The 20623-nt window shown below is 42.7% G+C and overlaps 2 protein-coding genes across 3 annotated transcripts in view; one reads left to right on the top strand and one right to left on the bottom strand.

Annotated features, from left to right (window-relative positions):
* LOC115111617 (probable E3 ubiquitin-protein ligase HECTD4) overlaps positions 1–2585 on the top strand; it is a 68130-nt gene extending 65545 nt beyond the window's left edge. For both annotated transcript variants that reach the window (XM_029637863.2, XM_029637862.2), the window contains exon 75: positions 109–2585. In XM_029637863.2, the coding sequence (XP_029493723.2) occupies positions 109–245 (137 nt within the window). In that variant the 3' untranslated portion in view covers positions 246–2585. The remainder of the gene's footprint in view (positions 1–108) is intronic.
* Positions 2586–5959: 3374 nt separating this feature from the next.
* LOC115111045 (L-serine dehydratase/L-threonine deaminase-like) lies at positions 5960–9898 on the bottom strand. The gene is made up of 7 exons (XM_029636927.2): positions 9809–9898; positions 9053–9246; positions 8654–8693; positions 8252–8483; positions 7369–7596; positions 7121–7245; positions 5960–7006 (listed from the first exon to the last, which is right to left on the bottom strand). The coding sequence occupies exons 2-7, from the start codon at positions 9242–9244 to the stop codon at positions 6807–6809; spliced, it is 1017 nt and encodes a 338-aa protein (XP_029492787.1). The 5' UTR covers positions 9245–9246; positions 9809–9898; the 3' UTR covers positions 5960–6806.
* Positions 9899–20623: the final 10725 nt, after the last annotated feature.

Genomic DNA, 20623 nt, shown 5'->3' with positions numbered 1-20623 from the left:
ATCCATGAAGAAATACAATTTAGGCCTAAAATATTACATGTTGCTCCTTTTAATGTTTAAGCTGCTTTTTCTTCCTACAGTATGTTTACCTATTTGTGTGGTTTCCAGGTTCGCCAGACTCTCGCTACATCCGGGTGGAGACCTGTATGTTTATGGTGAAGCTACCCCAGTACAGCTCCCTGGATGTGATGCTGGAGAAGCTGCGCTACTCCATCCACTACCGTGAGGACCCTCTCAGCGGCTAAAGGGACCTGATGGATGGAGTACACCACCTCCATATAAATGCAGCTTCAACACCAACCCTACTATTTCTTACCCATACAGCCCCACCCTTTCATCACCCCATCCCCCGCCCACCTTTACCCCCGCCCTCTCCCAGACCTTCAGCTGGAACTACCCACAGAACAGAAGGCCAGCCTGCTTTACCAAGAACACACTGAAGCTTTTCCTTTCTCGGCTTGTTTTATGTTTGGCTTTGTACCAGCGCTTCATTTCAATAACATTGTAATCAGGTTGAGCCTTTCAGGAGTGTGTTTTGACTCATGTTTTCAGACCTGATGTAGGGGAGTTCAGCCCCACTTGCCTTGACACTGATGTTGGTGTCTCTTCTGGTTGCACTGAGTTTTAGAGTGACATTGAGGTAACTCTTTGATTACTACACCGAGTGGGAGGGAGCTGTGACAGGGCACATACCATTATTGTTTATTGGGGAAGTTAATCTCTTCCACCTTATTTCCCTGCACTTTTCTTTATTCTTCCTATCCTCCCTCTCTTTCAGAGGTCCTTACAGTTCCCCTCCCACTCACTACCAGAGGGGACTATCTTTCTAAGGCATGCCTTTACCACAAGCAGCACTTCCTCCAAAAGGGGAGAGGGAGGCTCTGTGTGAAAAGGGAACCCCAAATATTCCTCTGGAAGCAAGAGTTGAGTATTGTTTGATGTTAGAGTTCATTTTAGATATTAAGTGGACTACTATGATGCTGCCTATTTATTACCAGTTCAGCTCTCTGCATTCAAAACCTTGACAAGCGCTGTATAGGACATTATATAGTTACTGCCTGTAAAGTTGGACTGCTAAAGGACAAAACTAGCTATCTGCCTATATTATACAGTGAATATATTTTATTCAAATCTATTAAGAGGGTATATAAGTCATGTAAAAAGTCATTTTAATCTATTAAGTTGCAGTTTTGAGTTTAAGGTATCCTAGTAGCTGTGGCAGAAGGGTAAGGTCACGTACACTGAAGCTGGACTACCAGACTAAAGCTCTACCTGGTTGCCAGATCTGGCCTTCTGTGTTTCCAGATCTCCTATACTTGCATTTCAGGTTGTGAAACCTGTGTTTCTTTGTGAAATGAGAGAGAGATGTTCTCCTGAGCTGCTTGTGTGCTACTGCTACTGAATGTGGGCTGACTCCCCTTGCCCAACACACAATACACACACCAGGGGGTCGAATTCACTTTCATTTTGCCTTTTTATAGATTTCCTGTGATGAATGAGCAGGATTTCTGTTTGGTTTTATTTTACCCATAACCAAAATATTTAGCTGTGTAAAGAAAAAATGTAAATATACTTCTACGTTATATTTGATGGCAGTTTTTTAAAATTGTTGCATCACTTCACCAGTTATTATTTATTTTTTCTGCACTGTTCTTCCAGGGAAAAAATATTATTTAAGAATGAGCTAACTAGGATATTCTTTATTGGATATACAGTTTGTTGGTTTTAAATTTTTTTACCAATTTTGAAATTACCAGTAATATATCACCTTAATGTCTTGCAGGGCCGGATTACCGAACGGGCACGCAGGGCAACCCCCCCCCCCCCCCTCCAAAAAATAGCATATGATAGCAAAATGTGTAGAATTGCAGGAAATTAGCTTTAAAATGGGAAAATCTTATCTTAGCCCCTTGGCAAAATGTGTAGAATTGCAGGAAATTCGCTTTAACACTGCAAAAAAAATCTTAGCCTCATGACAAAATGTGTAGAATATCATTATAAAACTGCACATTTTTCTCTGCACCATGGCATACTGTGTTGAAATGCATTATGTTTTTGGGGACGTCGGTTCCCCCGGGGCCCCAAATGCAGTCGTCCGGCCCTGATGTCTTGTAACTCAGTTGGATTCTATCACTCATTCTCTTCTACTCCATGGTGAAACATGTTTTCTTGTGTGAGTAAAACAGCCGTTTTGACTTGGACAGGACCTGAAGAACACAACGACATTTACCGCAAAATATTTGAGATGGATGTTTGGATTGCTTGCCTATTTAGTTTTGGTTTTGTTCTTTTAAAGGGTAAATCGCTGCTAACAAGGACGCTCCTTCTATTCCGACCTCTTTTGGAGGAGTAGAACAGACCATTACAAAGGACATTCATACGAAGAGGTGTTGAGATAAGAAAATGTGTTCTGTACATTTACTTGATATTTATTACAATTATTTATGGTTGCATTAAATTAACTTTTACTGTCTTACCTCTGCACATCAAACATAACACAGATCTTTAAAATGGACTATACAGGGGTAAAGGATAAGATGGAGTTTGAGATTTCTGTGTCACAATAAAAACATGTCTTGATGTAAGCATGTTTTGTTGACTTATTGCTCTTGTCAGGACACACACACGAAAATTTAAACAAACATAAGACAGGCGCTGGACGTCAACCCACATGGAAAGAGAACATCCTGGCAAGAGGCAAAAGCCCTCGCGCTGAAAAAGTTGAAGTGGAGAGCCATGGTGGATGCCCCGACGCTCCCAAGGAGGTCAAAAGGTTTGTCCGTATTTGATATATTATAATTTCTTCTATTTTAGTGTTTCCCCCCCCCAGCCACATTCACTGGCATTTAATCACAGTGTAAATCCACTTAATCTGACAGTCTTTGCTCAAATGTGTGTTTGCCAAAGAATAGCCTGTCAGATAAATTGTGATGCTTTTCTTCACACATCAACAAAACCTCAAGCATTTTGAAAGATAAAGGATCTGGTTATCTTATGTCCCCACAGACCATTGTGTGAAAGACTGGGTGCTGACCATGACAGATGAAGCTGGCTACTCTGCTTCCTCATTGCCATCCTTCTACTGTGTGTTTTATCTAAGGGCCCTATCTAGTCCCAACTCCAACATGTGTTACATCACCCAAGCTTGCTAAATAAACCAGACACCTTTTCAGAGCAGCAAGTGCCAGGCCAGTTCCAGCTGGATCTGTGCCTGTCTGACAACTGTCACCCCCACTCCACCCTTTAGTATGCTACATATTGTGCTCTGTTGCATGCTATATAAAGCCCAGACTGCGTGTATCTTGGGCTGCATGTTAGGAATTCTGAGAATGTTTTGTGCCGGGACTCTTAAGGTAGTTTGGGTCATTTGAAAGGGGGAAGGAAACCTGTCATCAGAGGGCCTCTTTCACAGTTGGCTGATCACCTCAAGACCCAGGGCCTGCTGCCTCCTTTTTAACGACCTGCCAGCCAATGAGGAAAGATAACTGGGTCACAGCCCTCTGACCGGCCAATTGGATGAGGGAGGGGGAAAAAGTTTGACTTCCAGCGTATTCCGTCATCTCAGGCAGGGACACATAGGATTAGAGAAGCAACAAGGTCCGTATTGACCTGGCCAAAGCACATTCTCACGAAGTGTAACCATCCAGATCCAACTGAACATTTGACATAATTTCTGCATGATACTTATAACTAACTCACTGTATCACAATTCCAGTGGGTCAGAAGTTTACATACACTAAATTGACTGCCTTTAAACAGCTTGGAAAATTATGTCATGGCTTTAGAAGCTTCTGATAGGCTAATTGACATCATTTGAGTCAATTGGAGGTGTGCCTGTGGATGTATTTCAAGGCTTACCTTTAAACTCACTGCCTCTTTGCTTGACATCATGGGAAAATCAAAAGAAATCAGCCAAAACCTCAGAAAAATAATTATAGACCTCCACAAGTCTGGTTCATCCTTGGGAGCAATTTCCAAACGCTTGAAGGTACCACATTTATCTGTACAAACAATAGTACGCAAGTATAGCACCATGGGACCACACAGCCGTCATACCGCTCAGGAAGGAGATGCATTCTCTCCTAGAGATGAACGTACTTTAGTGCGAAAAGTGTGTGAAGATGATGGAGGAAACGGGTACGGTCCTATGTCGACGTAACCTGAAAGGCCGCTCAGCATGGAAGAAGCCACTGCTCCAAAACCGCCATAAAAAATACAGACTACGGTTTGCAACTGTGCATGGGGACAAAGATCGTACTTTTTGTAGAAATGTCCTCTGGTCTGATGAAACAAAAATAAAACTGTTTAGCCATAATGACCATTGTTATGTTTGGATGAAAAAGGGGGAAGCTTGCAAGCCGAAGAACACCATCCCAACCGTGGAGCACAGGGGTGGCAGCATGTTGTGGGGGTACTTTGCTGCAGGAGGGACTGGTGCACTTCACGAAATAGATGGTATCATGAGGTAGGAAAATGTTGTGGATATATTGAAGCAACATCTCAAGACATCAGTCAGGAAGTTAAAGCTTGGTCGCAAATGGGTCTTCCAAATGGACAATGACCCCAAGCATACTTCCAAAGTTGTGGCAAAATGGCTTAAGGACAACAAAGTCAAGGTATTGGAGTGGCCATCACAAAGCCTACAAACCTGACTCCGTTACACCAGCTTTGTCAGGAGGAATGGTTCAAAATTCACCCAACTTATTGTGGGAAGCTACCTGAAACGTTTGACCCAAGTTAAACAATTTAAAGGCAATGCTACCAAATACTAATTGAGTGTATGTAAACTTCTGAACCCCCTGGGAATGTGATGGAAGAAATAAAAGCTGAAATAAATAATTCTCTCTACTATTATTCTGACATTTCACATTCTTAAAATAAAGTGGTGATCCTAACTGACCTAAGACAGGGAATTTTTACTAGGATTAAATGCCAGGAATTGTGAAAAACTGAGTTTAAGTGTATTTGGCTAAGGTGTATGTAAACTTCCGACTTCAACTGTATATTCAATGGGCAGACTACACTATTTCGATACATTTGGCTTATCAAGGGCATCAGGAAAACTCTCCATTCAAGCTGGTCGTTTATAAGGGTTTTATGACCCTGTAAATGTAGGGATCTGTCACGCCCTGACCTTAGATATCTCAGTTTTCTTTATATTTTGGTTAGGTCAGGGTGTGACTAGGGTGGGTACGCTAGTTTTTTGTATGTCTAGGGTTTTTGTATGTCTAGGGTTTTGTAGGTCTAGGGGGTTTTGTAATTCTATGTTGGCCTGATATGGTTCCCAATCAGAGACAGCTATTTATCGTTGTCTCTGATTGGGGATCATATTTAGGTAGCCATTTTCCCTTTGGTGTTTGTTGGGATCTTGTCTATGTGTAGTTGCCTGTCAGCACTTGTTTGTATAGCTTCACGTTTCGTTAGTTTGTTCAGTGTTCATTCTTTAGATAAATAAGAATGTACGCATACCACACTGCGCCTTTGTCCGATCTTTATAACGAACATGACAGGATCTTAGAGGACACCTGAACCAAGATATATTGATTATCATAACTTTTAAGCTAGACTTGTCAAAATAGTTTTGCAGCGTAACATGCCTTCTTACTAGACACTTTTGTTATGTCATACCAGAACTGGTTGTGACCAGATATCACCAAATTTTTCTTTAGAAGACAATGTAATTACACTGTAATTTAATTTCACCTGCCATGGTTATTAGCAAAGTCAATCTGGCATGGTATGGTGTTATTTTGGTATATCAATGATAAACGGTTTAAAAAGACACTTGTCTTCACAGTGGTTGTCATGGATAGGTCGGTGATATGTCATACCTTCAAATGCTGAGTGCTTCAATATATCATTTTTAGGATTGATCCCCTGGCCTGCAGTGAACCATATGACTGGCCAATTAAATGCATCTAATTATAACAGATTATAAGAAAAGGTCTTCCAGACAGGATATTCAGGAAAAAATAAATATAATTTATTTTTAAATATCACTCATACAGTACAAAAGAGGGAGAAGAAAATACAACCTAAGGTATATTTTGCATGAACATAAAACATTCTAAATACAAACAACAATACAACTCTACTTGGTTAACTTAGTTAAGTTAATCATCTAGGTCAAGGGTATTCAACTCTTAACCTACGAGGTCTGGACTACTGCTGGCTTTCAGTTATACTGGATAATTCATTGCACCCACCTGGTGTCCCAGGTCTAAATCAATCTCTGATTAGAGGGGAATAATCATTTTATAAAAGCAGTTGAACTGGCTTCGAGGTTCAGATTTGAGTTGGAGGGATCGAGGCACAGGAGGCTGCTGAGGGGAGCACGGTTCATAATAATGGATGGAATGGAGTCAATGGAATGTTATCAAGCACATAGAAACCATGTGTTCTATGTGTTTGATACCATTCCATTGATTCCGTTCCAGCCATTACTATGAAACCGTCCTCCCCAATCAAGGTGCCACCAGCTGCCTGTGGATCTAGGTTATTCAATTCAAAGACTACTACTGCCAGAGTAGTAGATTATCTGTATGCCTATCAATACGTATCTACCGTAGCATTAGGCTATTGATGAATCCATAGTCAGTTAATCCTTCAGTCAGTCAGCCCCTTTCAGGAGTTCAAGAGTAGCCCTATACTGGAATGATTTGGCCCCATGGAGTTCATGACTCCTGTTCGGATGCCCTTATTGGTAGTGCCCAATGGAGTAGGGGAGCTTTAATTGGAAGGATCGGGGTAATAGAGGAATGGAGTGATGGAGAAAGGATAAGCAGGACGCAAAGCCGTCTGTCTGTCTAGCTAAATGACATGCCCAGCTGCTTCTTCAGTTTCTGGAGCTGTTTCATGCTGATGTTGTTGCCTCCACACACCACGATCACCACAGGTCCCAGGTCCCGCGCCAGCTTGCCCTCTTTCTGCAGTCTGGGGATGATGTCACAGTACACAGCTGCCAGGGCAGCGCCACACGCAGGCTCCACCAGGACCTTCTCATCATCTGGAGGAGGAGGGAGAAAGAGGAATTTTGTGTCAGAGAGGCTTGTGGGCATGTCTAGGTATAGTAATCATATGACCCTCTACAAAGCCGTAGCCTACGTTATGTTATACTCACCAACAAAGCGCTCGACAGCTTTGACAGCCTCCTGGTCGGTGACCAGCTCGGAGTAAACTGTGTGTTCACTAGCAAGTTTCAGGGTCTGTGCAGATACTCTTGTCAGGCCCAACGTGGTGGCAATGCTGTGGAGATGAAAATGATAGAATTGTTATTGTGCACAGGGATCGCCTTTTTGTGCTAAAATATGACTGTTTGGCTGTAATGTTTCAGTGACTCTGGTCTCTCAGTGTGAGGGTGACTCTTACCTTGTGATCTCAGGCAGAGTGATCAACTTCCCAGCCTTCATAGCAGCATTGAGACTGTGTGCCCCCACAGTCTCCATGGCTATGACTGGAACATCGTTCCAGCCGGCACGGCGCAGTCCTTCAACAACCCCGTTCATGAGGCCTCCACCGCCAACAGACAACACCATCGCACCAGGCTTCTCCTGCAGCTCGGACTCCAGCTCCTTCACCAGAGACATATGGCCCTCCCTACACACACATTGAAAAGACATTGAAAAAGTGAGTTCAGTGTTCATTCACATTGCACGTCATGATGCATTGCAAAACTTAGAATCTGCTTTGTATACAGCGTTCTATGTTGGTTGGAATGGAACACTATCTTTCAAACTGATCTACGTTGTAAATTGTTAATGAAAAGACATAGGCTGCAGGTTCCACTATAATGCTGCTGATAACAATGAAGTGTATTCAGCTGAGGTGTATAATTAGTGTTTGGCTATGAAATAAACCAGAAATATCTGTCTGCCATAAAGGGTTCAGTAACCTTGTCGGATTAAATGATCTGAAATCCCTCCTCTTGTTAACACCAGCACACAATTGCATGATAAGATATCCTGCTCCATTCTGCCAATCATCCTATCATAGCATAGAGAATGATGTACACGTTTTACTCAGTAAAGCCTGCTAACACTCAGGATACAATGCATCATAAATGTACATAACAAAATATACCTTGATGCAAAGTTTCATTTGGATTGGAATAGAGTGGAATGTTTCTTAACCCTTATCAGCTTTCCTCATAATTTCATAGAAAACACTCTTACTATGACTAAGATTACACACACAGAGAATAGAGCAACACTGATGTTGTGGAAGTGTATTGAATATGGCATCTGTCACTCACCAGATGAGAGGATCATCAAAGGGAGAGATGAAGATCCATCCAGGGTTGTTGGCCACGAGCTGTTGTCCATATTCAATGCTCTCATTCAGCGTCTTGCCATGAATCACCACATTGGCGCCCTCCTCCCTCAGCCTCTCCACTGTTGGTTTGGGTGTGACACTGGGCACGACGATGGTGGCAGGTACACCAAGCTTACGGGCAGAGTAGGCTGCAGCCATACCAGCATTTCCTCCTGTGATGGAGCAATGACACCGGCCACTTTAGGAAAATGGATACTATACAGAGAGTGCTTGTCTGAAAGAGCCCATAAGCTTATGGAATTCTGAGATAACGTTACGCTTCTTGTATTGTGACAAAACATTTAATGGTGATTTCAAGGCAAGCCTGTGATCAGTTGCTCACCTGAACAGCAGACGAATCTCTCACAGCCTCGCTTGGCCCACTGAAAGACAACAATGAGCACATGACATGACTCACAGTTCTGTTCCCCTTTACGAGAAGAAGAAGAACCCCACATTACAAATACTACCTCCCCCCCGCATTGCCATGATAACCCGGTGTTCAGACTTGGACTGACCTCAAACTGGTCTGGACTGGTCCTACTGGGAACATGCTATATATATATACACAATCCCCCTCACCATCCACATCCCCAACCCACTACTGATTTGCTGCGTACTAGCACAACCTATTATGTAACACCATCCCCCAGTCTTATCACAAGCCTACCCTCCCTCCACCCACATCCTTTCCCTCTCCTAACTCATGAGCCGAAGCTGTAGATATGGGTGATTCACTCACTGTCTTGCAAAGGTGTCCAATGCCCCTGATTTTGAAGGATCCTGTGGGCTGGGATGAGTCAAGCTTCAGATAGATAGAGGTGCCTGCCACTTTGGTTAGGGCAAGGCTCTCTCTCAGTGGGGTGGCCACGTGAAGAGCTCTCTCCTGTGGGTTCTTCATTTCTCTAGCTGAGGACAGACATCTCTGTTCCATCTCTGTTCCAAGTGTGAACAATGAATACGTACACACAATTAAAACAATGGATTACCCCCCTATAACTGTGGAGGAAGAGCTTAACATCAATAAACTAAGTTTGTGCACTTAGTGTTTATTCAAAATGATCAGCAGTGGATACAAGCATTAGAGGAAGAGCTCCATATCAATGAACATCACCCTCATTAAAGGTTGAGTTCAATATCACTATATTAGCACTACAGAAAGAAGATGAACATAAACCTATATACAAGCAAGCAAGGAAGTAGACTGCCAATCTATCTAAGACATAATATAAACTCAGGGATGAATACTGAAAAACAACTGGTGGTAAATGTGTCTTATAACAACCAGACAGGTGCTTATAATAGCATAATTAATTACATGACTATTTCCTACTACAAATTCATTCTGTGTTATAATTTTCTTTCAATGCACTTACAATGTATAAAATCACTGACCCTATAAACAGAAAATATGAATCATTCAAACAAGCACATCTGTTTCAGGCTTTACGACCAAGAAAATCAAAGCAAGAATCATTTTCAAAACGTTTTACTTTACCTTAATAGACTTCTATTTTAGAGTAAAATGCTAACTTCTCAAAAGTCAAGTACTAGACAGTTCCAGTAGAGTTTTCCCTGATGAGAACTAGTAGGTGGATTTATACCTACAGTAGAGGGCTAGTCAGCAGCGACCTCCCTCTGTAACCAATCACCATTGGGCACTCCTCCGCTGTCACAACACCCTGAATTCCTTTAGACTAGACAGGTGGGGATGTAAGACCTTATGCCACCGAATAAGGAATTTTACCCCCTTTTCCTCTAATAAGTAGGCCTAAGTATAAGACAAAATAATATATTGTATATTTCTGTCAAATGTATTGATTTAAGATACCAAGGTGATGTGGTCAATTTCATAAAATTGATCACCTTGACCTCAAAATGACAGCAAAATAGGGTTTTATTATAATGAAACAGACATATCTTTGGACATTAATTTATTTTGTAACTGTCCTGCATATTAAGATACATTATATTTAGAGTTGCTGGGCCTATAGGAACTGTATCATAACTCTTAAATGGGCACCTGAACTTACATCATGCCAGGCCTACAGTATGTAATAGATCAAACAGATACAAAATTGCTAATGCTGAAATTATGATGCTCAGAATTTGTATAATGGAAACAACGTTATCCTCGACTTATTTCCACTCCCTATATTAGGAAAGCTTTTATTCACAAATGCACGGTTGTGTCTCTTGCTTTTATGTCCCTTGCTTTAGTTTTATTGACATTTTACGCACGTTATTGACTACTCCACTAATAATTTAATCATGGGATCAACATTTTGGGCAGTCAATCTATAGATAAATGTTGCAAGCAGACAATTTTTACATTGTGTCCTTTGCTCTGGCTTGTTGCAGGGGTCCACACCATCCGCATTGCCAAAAGAGTCACAACTATTTTGACTCTGCACCGCACTACCAAAAGCGGCGGGTTCGACTGTGACATATCCACGAGTGGAATCTGCTCAGCGGCAGCAAATGTCATGTTGACAACTCAAACCTGCCTGATCCGACGCTAAACCGGATCAGGCAGGTTTAAATCGTCGTCAACATGACATTTGCTCCCGCAAGGATATGCATTATAACAAGTATATTCACAGACATTTTAGATGACAATAAATGAATAAATGATCCGTATGAACCGTAATATCGCTGTCTGGATGGACAACTCACAGTAAAATAGCCCATTGCAAAATATCAAAGTTAAATAGACTATATATCATGCTCTTAAGAAATGCATTGCTGGACACTATTGAACTACTTTCAAACACATAGCACCAACATATTTTAGACCAAGCATTATCTTTAAAGTTATGCATGGACATCTAAATACAAACATTGAAATATAGTTATTATATCAAATAACATCTGAAAAGTGTCCAAATGGTGAAATTACAGCCCTTCTACGCTAGGCTATTCAACGATTACGCACATTATTGTAGTCTTCTACAAAGCCTTTACTGTCTCAGCATAAAATGTACGAGTCTCTGTCGATGAACTAGAAGAAGAAAAAAACATGTTGTTGGAAACGTGATCTATGTCTAAAATCCCAACTCGTTATGTGCAGTTCGAACTAGGTAAACGTCACACACTTCACGTGCTTCTGGAGAGGTTCATGGTCAGAGGACAAAATATAAACCACCACTGCCAATGATGGGCATTCTGTCAAATACTGTCCCCATGGTGAGGACATTAATAAAACAATAGGACTGTGTAAAAGTTGCTGACTGATTGTATATTATAGGCTACACTTGTAATGACACCAATAGACCTAAAACAAAACGCGATCTACAATGTATCTCTTTGTGATCTCTCTATGATTGTGTAGTGCGCGCAATACCCAACGGTGTCACGCATCATATAGGCTATCGGTTTCAATATAGGAAAGTCTAGAAGCATACAGATCGCAAACTGTTTCATGAACAATTCATGAAAATAAATGTTCAATCTGATTTGTCTACTTTAAAATTATTATGTGTAATGTATGACTGCACATGTGCAGCCTAAATGTCTGAACTCAGTGAGCTGAGTAGCCTAGACATCTGAACGTTGTGAACTAAACTGGTCAGAGTCATAATCTGAATCTAAACTAATATGTTAAACTAATATTTTTCTCAAGTGTTTACGACAAGACATTATTAGGACAGATAGTGACGATTTAGATAATAGTGTTACCTGGAGCGCGCGCAAGTTGCGGTCGCACAGCGTGCGTTGTCTGCATTATCATGTAATTTGCAACATTTCCAGGGGTTAGACACCCACTACATTGAGGTGGCACGCTGACCCTTAAACCCTTTTAATCAGGCTATGTGGAGGCATATCTTTATTCAAAGCCCTTTTATATTAGGCCTGTTGTATAAATGTTTAGGACTATCATTTAGCCCAATTCTATCTTTATCTTGAAGTTGTATCAGTGCAGTTAATTAACACACAAGATGGCACATTGAGAGAGGGAGTCCAGGCTCAGGACAGAGACATCTACGACAGGTCTACACGTATTCTGGCAGCGTCCTCTGGTGGCCAGTGTACTTTATCCACTGGAGATTAAATAACGGAGTGCTGAGACAGTATTGGTGGGACCAAATGTAGGTTTATTATGGGCATACCACGTAGGCCCACGTGTGTTGAATATACTTAACATACCCAAATAAACATGATTTTTCTCAAATATTCCCAAAAGCAAATAGGCTATGCATGCGTAAATATAGACCATTTCAATTGTGGACAACAACATTACATATAACTGTATGCATTCACTACTGTAAGTTGCTTTGCTAAACTACTAAAGTGTAACATAAAATATGATATAGGATAATACACAAAGGAAAAAAGGCCTATGGACTATTTCCTATGAGGAGCACAACTTCGAGTGGCAGGCTATTTACATTGAAAGGGTCCATTCTAGACTCCGTAGGTTCCTGCAACATAGGCCAGTAGGCTATAGGGCAGGGGTGGGCAATAATTCTGTCTCGAGAGCCACATCGGGATTTCAAATTTCAGCTGTGGGCCGCACAGATTTTTTCCCAGAATGATTTGTTTGTCAAAATCAATTTGCGGTCCAGAAAAAGGGAAGCTATTTGAAAACTTTTAGGTCCATTATAATTTCTACATAATTTGTATATAGTTGTAGACATTCAAGAGTGACCTGGGCTCGGTTTCCGTGACAATGGAGTGTTTTTTAACCCCAAAATAATACCCCCACCCCTGCTATAGGCTAGCTATGCCGATATGCATAGAAATTCCTCAATATTATACTGTCAAATAACTCTACAGGCAATGGCAGAAAGTATCGAACTGTCCGGCATGCATGGGGACATTGAACAATTCAACACATATTCAGTATGTATTGAGAAGTGTTGCTGGCCATGGAAGAAAATCTGAAAAGAGCATTTCCACTGAGGGTAGGCCAATCAAGGGTGAGAAGGAAGCAGTAACATTCCACAGAGTTTTGAAGACTCTTTATATATTCAAGATCAACGTGGTTTAGATTAGAATAAATACCACACATTAAACAAATACAAACACAGGTGTAGGGAATGAAGACATGGTAGGCAAACTCCCCACTGTCACTAGGTAGCCTCCCTGCTAGCACATAATGTTCTGAGAACCATATGTTTCTTAGAGCTTGGTGAGAATGTGGTTTTCCTATGGTTATTTTGCATAGCCTACAACCTTCCCACAACTGTCTGGGAATGGTGCAGGATAGTTGCTTGGCTTTGGAACATTCTCAGCTCATTTAAGGAATTTTCTTGGTATTTCATTACTTTAACAGAAGGTTTCCAAAAAGTTCAAACGTGGTTACATTTAATTTCAATATTGGTAATGTTCTAGGAACTTTCTCCAACCCGTTTCACATTAGGAATGTTCTCAAATAGTTCAGAGAACATTAAGAAACAACGTTGTTCTGTGGGAATTTCAGTGCTTCAGCATAACGTCTCCTACAGGTTTCCACATGGTTCTATTTGGTCTCGTTCTCACATTGTTATGAGAACGTTAAGAAGCAACATTCTTCTGTGGGAATTTCAATACTTCAGAATAACTTTTCCTACAGGTTTCCTCAAGGTTCTATTTAAAGTAATGTTCCCAAATTGTTCTGATATTAAGACAACTTTCCATTAAAAAAATTAAAGAAAGCTTTAGTAACATTCAGAGAACGTTAGAATAATGTTATTTAAAAACGTACATTCTGTTCTCAATATAAACAAAACTCTGTCTATCCTCTATCATGTTAAGTGGCTTGCCTAGTTAAATAAAGGTTAATATATATGTATATAAGTGTGTTCTTAAAGAGTGCTTGTTGGGATCTGTTTGAATAGACTAAAATGAACACTTTGTATGCGTAGAAAATAAAAACATGGAATGCTAGGTCCATCCTGGTGGCGCAGTTGTATAATTCTGAGATTAAAGAACAGAAGATCATAGGTTTTAATCTCACTGATGCTATGCCACAATAAAAAAGGAATGTGTTTGCATGATTAATGCCTAAGTAAATAAAATTCCATGTGTTCTATCTGTGCTTGGATTTCAAAACAGTTAAACTAAGCTAGCAGTGTTATTAAGTCTTATTGAAACATGTTCTGTGAACGTTATTTAATTCATTTCCATTCACAGAACTTTAATAAAACCTCCCAGGAAAAACTTTCAAGGAACCATAGTAAAACATTCTCAGAATCTCCCTGCAACCTAACAAATGCATGTTCCCAGAACAGGCAAAATGTAAAATAAAAAGGTTCAGGTTTACCGGTTAGAAACATATGGCTTTGTTCCCAGAACAAATGGGAAACCAAATACTGACGTTCCTACAACTTCTAAGGAACCAAATGTGCTAGCTGGGCTGGCTGCCTATTCAATAAAACTGGCTCAATATACGTCTGCTCCACTGAAATCCGCTATGGCAACAGGGGATAAGGCGAGAAAAAAAGGAACAAGAATTTGACAACATGGCGCACTTTCCTTGAGAAAAGTTTCTCTTGAACGCAAACAAACCACGTTTAAGGTGACATTTTTACAGTTTCTCGACTATCTGACTAAAACCGACAGACTTTGGAAAGAATTGAAGACTTGTTGGTGGTGAAAAAACTAACTTTGCATTACATTTAGTGGCGTTTATCATGGGATGAGAGAAGCCCGTTGCAAAAGCCAAGTAACCTACATACACACAGGATGGAGAAGCAAGCAACTTTAAAGGAAAAGGTAAACAAACAGAGCACAAAACTGCTGTAAAGTGATATGACTTAAAAAAATATATGGCCTACCATACTCGTTAATTTTGTTAGTGAGTCGTTTTCAAATAATAATCACGTTCACTTTTGCTCTGTCGACTGGATATGGTCACTGCAAGAACGTCATAAACTCTTATCGATTTTCCAGTCATGCTTAGCTATTAGGCTCCAGATGAAGCGAGTCGACAGTCAGCTTTTAAACAAAAGGATGCCGGGTCAACGCTAATGATGGTATCGAACAACATCCTGAATGACGCTATCAATGCTGCAAATCAGAATTCAAGACCTGTCCCACTTTACAATACAGTGGTATTTTAACTACAGTGCATAGAAGCTTTTTACAAAGTTATTACACGGATGATGCATGGAAACATTGTTACAAACATTGTTACAAATTTAATGCATTTAAACCTAATTCAGTTTAATGCATTTCACTATCCCAGTATTGTACTATGATGTAGGCCTATTGTGAGTTAATTTGGAAATCTTTGAAATTAAGTACTGAAACTCCAGGCAGGTAACATTTGTAAGTAGGCCTATTCTCTTTAATAATCATAGATTTGTATATTTATACATGTATATATTTTTACAAGATGTATATATTTATTTTTACACTGTATATCTTTCAATGTTAATAAAATGTAGAAACATAGTGTCAGTGAGCCATATGCATGTGGGACCTTTGATCCTACATGCAACATTTATCAGCTATGGAATTATCATAATCTCTTAAAATTAAATGTTATTCTTATACTAATGGCAAAAAAATGCATAAACTCTCTAGTTTTCATGCCCTGTAACTTGTTGCGGATCAAGTGATTGCTGGCATGTGGCATGTTTTTATTTTGGTCAGAAGGCATAAACCACCACACTGGTGCTCTGGTGTTACTTACCATGATATTTGAATAGATGTCTCTCACTGATTCCTGTTGTGCATTTGTGTGTGTGTGTGTGTGTATGTTTTCTCTCATTCTGTTCTGCAGTCCTTGTGAATTACATGTTAGGGAGTTTTCCCCATCTTCTCTATAGGGACACCTAGGAGTTTAGGCTCTTCATTATCTCAGCTCTCTCTCCCTCAATCGCCACCCTTCCTGCCCAGTGTAGTGCCGACACAGATACCTCAGGATGTGACAGGCCAGAGATCAGAACGTACCCTACGCTCTTAGAAAAAAAGAGTTCTATGGTTTCCCCATAAGATAACAATTTTGAAGAACCCTGTTTGGTTCCAGGTATAACCCTTTTGGTTTTATGTAGGGTTTCATTTACAGCCCTTTCAACAGAGGGTTCTACATGGAACCACATTTACATTTTACATTTAAGTCATTTAGCAGACGCTCTTATCCAGAGCGACTTACAAATTGGTGCGTTCACCTTAAGACATCCAGTGGAACAGCCACTTTACAATAGTGCATCTACATCTTTTAAGGGGGGGGGGGGGTGAGAAGGATGACTTTATCCTATCCTAGGTATTCCTGAAAGAGGTGGGGTTTCAGGTGTCTCCGGAAGGTGGTGATTGACTCCGCTGTCCTGGCGTCGTGAGGCAGTTTGTTCCACCATTGGGGGGCCAGAGCAGCGAACAGTTTTGACTGGGCTGCGCGGGAACTGTACTTCCTCAGTGGTAGGGAGGCGAGCAGGCCAGAGGTGGATGAACGCAGTGCCCTTGTTTGGGTGTAGGGCCTGATCAGAGCCTGGAGGTACTGAGGTGCCGTTCCCCTCACAGCTCCGTAGGCAAGCACCATGGTCTTGTAGCGGATGCGAGCTTCAACTGGAAGCCAGTGGAGAGAGCGGAGGAGCAGGGTGACGTGAGAGAACTTGGGAAGGTTGAACACCAGACGGGCTGCGGCGTTCTGGATGAGTTGTAGGGGTTTAATGGCACAGGCAGGGAGCCCAGCCAACAGCGAGTTGCAGTAATCCAGACGGGAGATGACAAGTGCCTGGATTAGGACCTGCGCTGCTTCCTGTGTGAGGCAGGGTCGTACTCTGCGGATGTTGTAGAGCATGAACCTACAAGAACGGGCCACCGCCTTGATGTTAGTTGAGAAAGACAGGGTGTTGTCCAGGATCACGCCAAGGTTCTTAGCGCTCTGGGAGGAGGACACAATGGAGTTGTCAACCGTGATGGCGAGATCATGGAACGGGCAGTCCTTCCCGGGAGGAAGAGCAGCTCCGTCTTGCCGAGGTTCAGCTTGAGGTGGTGATCCGTCATCCACACTGATATGTCTGCCAGACATGCAGAGATGCGATTCGCCACCTGGTCATCAGAAGGGGGAAAGGAGAAGATTAATTGTGTGTCGTCTGCATAGCAATGATAGGAGAGACCATGTGAGGTTATGACAGAGCCAAGTGACTTGGTGTATAGCGAGAATAGGAGAGGGCCTAGAACAGAGCCCTGGGGGACGCCAGTGGTGAGAGCGCGTGGTGAGGAGACAGATTCTCGCCACGCCACCTGGTAGGAGCGACTTGTCAGGTAGGACGCAATCCAAGCGTGGGCCGCGCCGGAGATGCCCAACTCGGAGAGGGTGGAGAGGAGGATCTGATGGTTCACAGTATCGAAGGCAGCCGATAGGTCTAGAAGGATGAGAGCAGAGGAGAGAGTTAGCTTTAGCAGTGCGGAGGGCCTCCGTGATACAGAGAAGAGCAGTCTCAGTTGAATGACTAGTCTTGAAACCTGACTGATTTGGATCAAGAAGGTCATTCTGAGAGAGATAGCGGGAGAGCTGGCCAAGGACGGCACGTTCAAGAGTTTTGGAGAGAAAAGAAAGAAGGGATACTGGTCTGTAGTTGTTGACATCGGAGGGATCGAGTGTAGGTTTTTTCAGAAGGGGTGCAACTCTCGCTCTCTTGAAGACGGAAGGGACGTAGCCAGCGGTCAGGGATGAGTTGATGAGCGAGGTGAGGTAAGGGAGAAGGTCTCCGGAAATGGTCTGGAGAAGAGAGGAGGGAATAGGGTCAAGCGGGCAGGTTGTTGGGCGGCCGGCCGTCACAAGACGCGAGATTTCATCTGGAGAGAGAGGGGAGAAAGAGGTCAGAGCACAGGGTAGGGCAGTGTGAGCAGAACCAGCGGTGTCGTTTGACTTAGCAAACGAGGATCGGATGTCGTCGACCTTCTTTTCAAAATGGTTGACGAAGTCATCTGCAGAGAGGAGGAGGGGGAGGGGGAGGAGGATTCAGGAGGGAGGAGAAGGTGGCAAAGAGCTTCCTAGGGTTAGAGGCAGATGCTTGGACTTTAGAGTGGTAGAAAGTGGCTTTAGCAGCAGAGACAGAAGAGGAAAATGTAGAGAGGAGGGAGTGAAAGGATGCCAGGTCCGCAGGGAGGCGAGTTTTCCTCCATTTCCGCTCGGCTGCCCGGAGCCCTGTTCTGTGAGCTCGCAATGAGTCGTCGAGCCACGGAGCAGGAGGGAGGACCGAGCCGGCCTGGAGGATAGGGGACATAGAGAATCAAGGGATGCAGAAAGGGAGGAGAGGAGGGTTGAGGAGGCAGAATCAGGAGATAGGTTGGAGAAGGTTTGAGCAGAGGGAAGAGATGATAGGATGGAAGAGGAGAGAGTAGCGGGGAGAGAGAGCGAAGATTGGGACGGCGCGATACCATCCGAGTAGGGGCAGTGTGGGAAGTGTTGGATGAGAGCAAGAGGGAAAAGGATACAAGGTAGTGGTCGGAGACTTGGAGGGAAGTTGCAGTGAGGTTAGTGGAAGAACAGCATCTAGTAAAGATGAGGTCGAGCGTATTGCCTGCCTTGTGAGTAGAGGGGAAGGTGAGAGGGTGAGGTCAAAAGAGGAGAGGAGTGGAAAGAAGGAGGCAGAGAGGAATGAGTCAAAGGTAGACGTGGGGAGGTTAAAGTCGCCCAGAACTGTGAGAGGTGAGCCATCCTCAGGAAAGGAGCTTATCAAGGCATCAAGCTCATTGATGAACTCTCCGAGGGAACCTGGAGGGCGATAAATGATAAGGATGTTAAGCTTGAAAGGGCTGGTAACTGTGACAGCATGGAATTCAAAGGAGGCGATAGACAGATGGGTAAGGGGAGAAAGAGAGAATGACCACTTGGGAGAGATGAGGATCCCGGTGCCACCACCCCGCTGACCAGAAGCTCTCAGGGTGTGCGAGAACACGTGGGCGGACGAAGAGAGCAGTAGGAGTAGCAGTGTTATCTGTGGTGATCCATGTTTCCGTCAGTGCCAAGAAGTCGAGGACTGGAGGGAGGCATAGGCTGAGATGAACTCTGCCTTGTTGGCCGCAGATCGGCAGTTCCAGAGGCTACCGGAGACCTGGAACTCCACGTGGGTCGTGCGCGCTGGGACCACCAGATTAGAGTGGCCGCGGCCACGCGGTGTGGAGCGTTTGTATGGTCTGTGCAGAGAGGAGAGAACAGGGATAGACAGACACATAGTTGACAGGCTACAGAAGAGGCTACGCTAATGCAAAGGAGATTGGAATGACAAATGGACTACACGTCTCGAATGTTCAGAAAGTTAAGCTTACGTAGCAGGAATCTTATTGACTAAAATAATTCAAATGATACAGTACTGCTGAAGTAGGCTAGCTGGCAGTGGCTGCGTTGTTGTTGTTCTATCTCTCTATAGTGCTGTTTCTTGTATTATGGTCTCTTGTTTCTTTAGAGGTTTCACTTTGTTGTCCTTTTTCTTTTCCTTTTTCTTCTGTCCCAAAAGGGTTCTGCCTTGAACCAAAAAGGGTTCTCCTATGGGGACAACATAAGCCTTTTTTGCAAGAGTGTAGTCTAGATCACAGAGGGGACCTTCACTCACACATCCATCAGCCAAAGTGGTTGATATGAATAGAATGACAGCAGACGTTATTTGTCATCAGTATTATTTTTGATGTCACTAGATTTGAATGCAAACCTGCCAATCCGCCTCCTCCGATGATGACTAAGCATTTAAATCTGACTCCACAGCTTCCAGTTGTCCACCTCCCCTTAGACACTCAGAGAAACACTCTCATGTACAAGCTCACAACATAAATGCATTGACATGCACCCAGACATGAAAAAAACAGCCCCCCCAAACCACACCAGGACCCAGTCTGTTATTTACCAATGGTTGATGTGCATTCTTAGATCATAACCAGCTCTTATCTTAAACCATGTCCTTACCAGTGGGTGGCTGCACCAGCTATGCACACTCCCAATTAGCCTAGATTTACCCCAATCCCATTATTTATCCTACTACAACATGCTTTCTCTCCAACACTCAAAGGCGGCATGCAAAACAAACAACACATAGCGAAGGAGGACATATAACAGCAGACATTATTTAGCATAGGGTTTGTTCAGATCAGAGTTCTCTTGCATTTTTACTGCCCTAAGTGATGCTGTAATTGCAGTAATTACATTTTCAGAGGGAAAGGATGTAAAGTAAGGAATAGCAAAACCACACTTTCCACAATAGTGTGATGTTGACTGTAGTTCACTCATAGCCAATGTCTATCCTTCCTCCTGTGTTACCCTTTCACTCTCTCAACCTCTGGAAGTAATTACCAGGCCGGAGGCCGGCGCTATCCCAGAATTCAGCTGGAGGAGGTGTGGTATGACTGTAGTATTGTGGAAGTTGTTCCATCAGATGGACAACCCAGA

Source organism: Oncorhynchus nerka, linkage group LG27 (genome assembly GCF_034236695.1).
Source record: "Oncorhynchus nerka isolate Pitt River linkage group LG27, Oner_Uvic_2.0, whole genome shotgun sequence".
Classification (NCBI taxonomy): domain Eukaryota; kingdom Metazoa; phylum Chordata; class Actinopteri; order Salmoniformes; family Salmonidae; genus Oncorhynchus; species Oncorhynchus nerka.
This window is presented reverse-complemented; position numbering and strand designations above follow the sequence as displayed.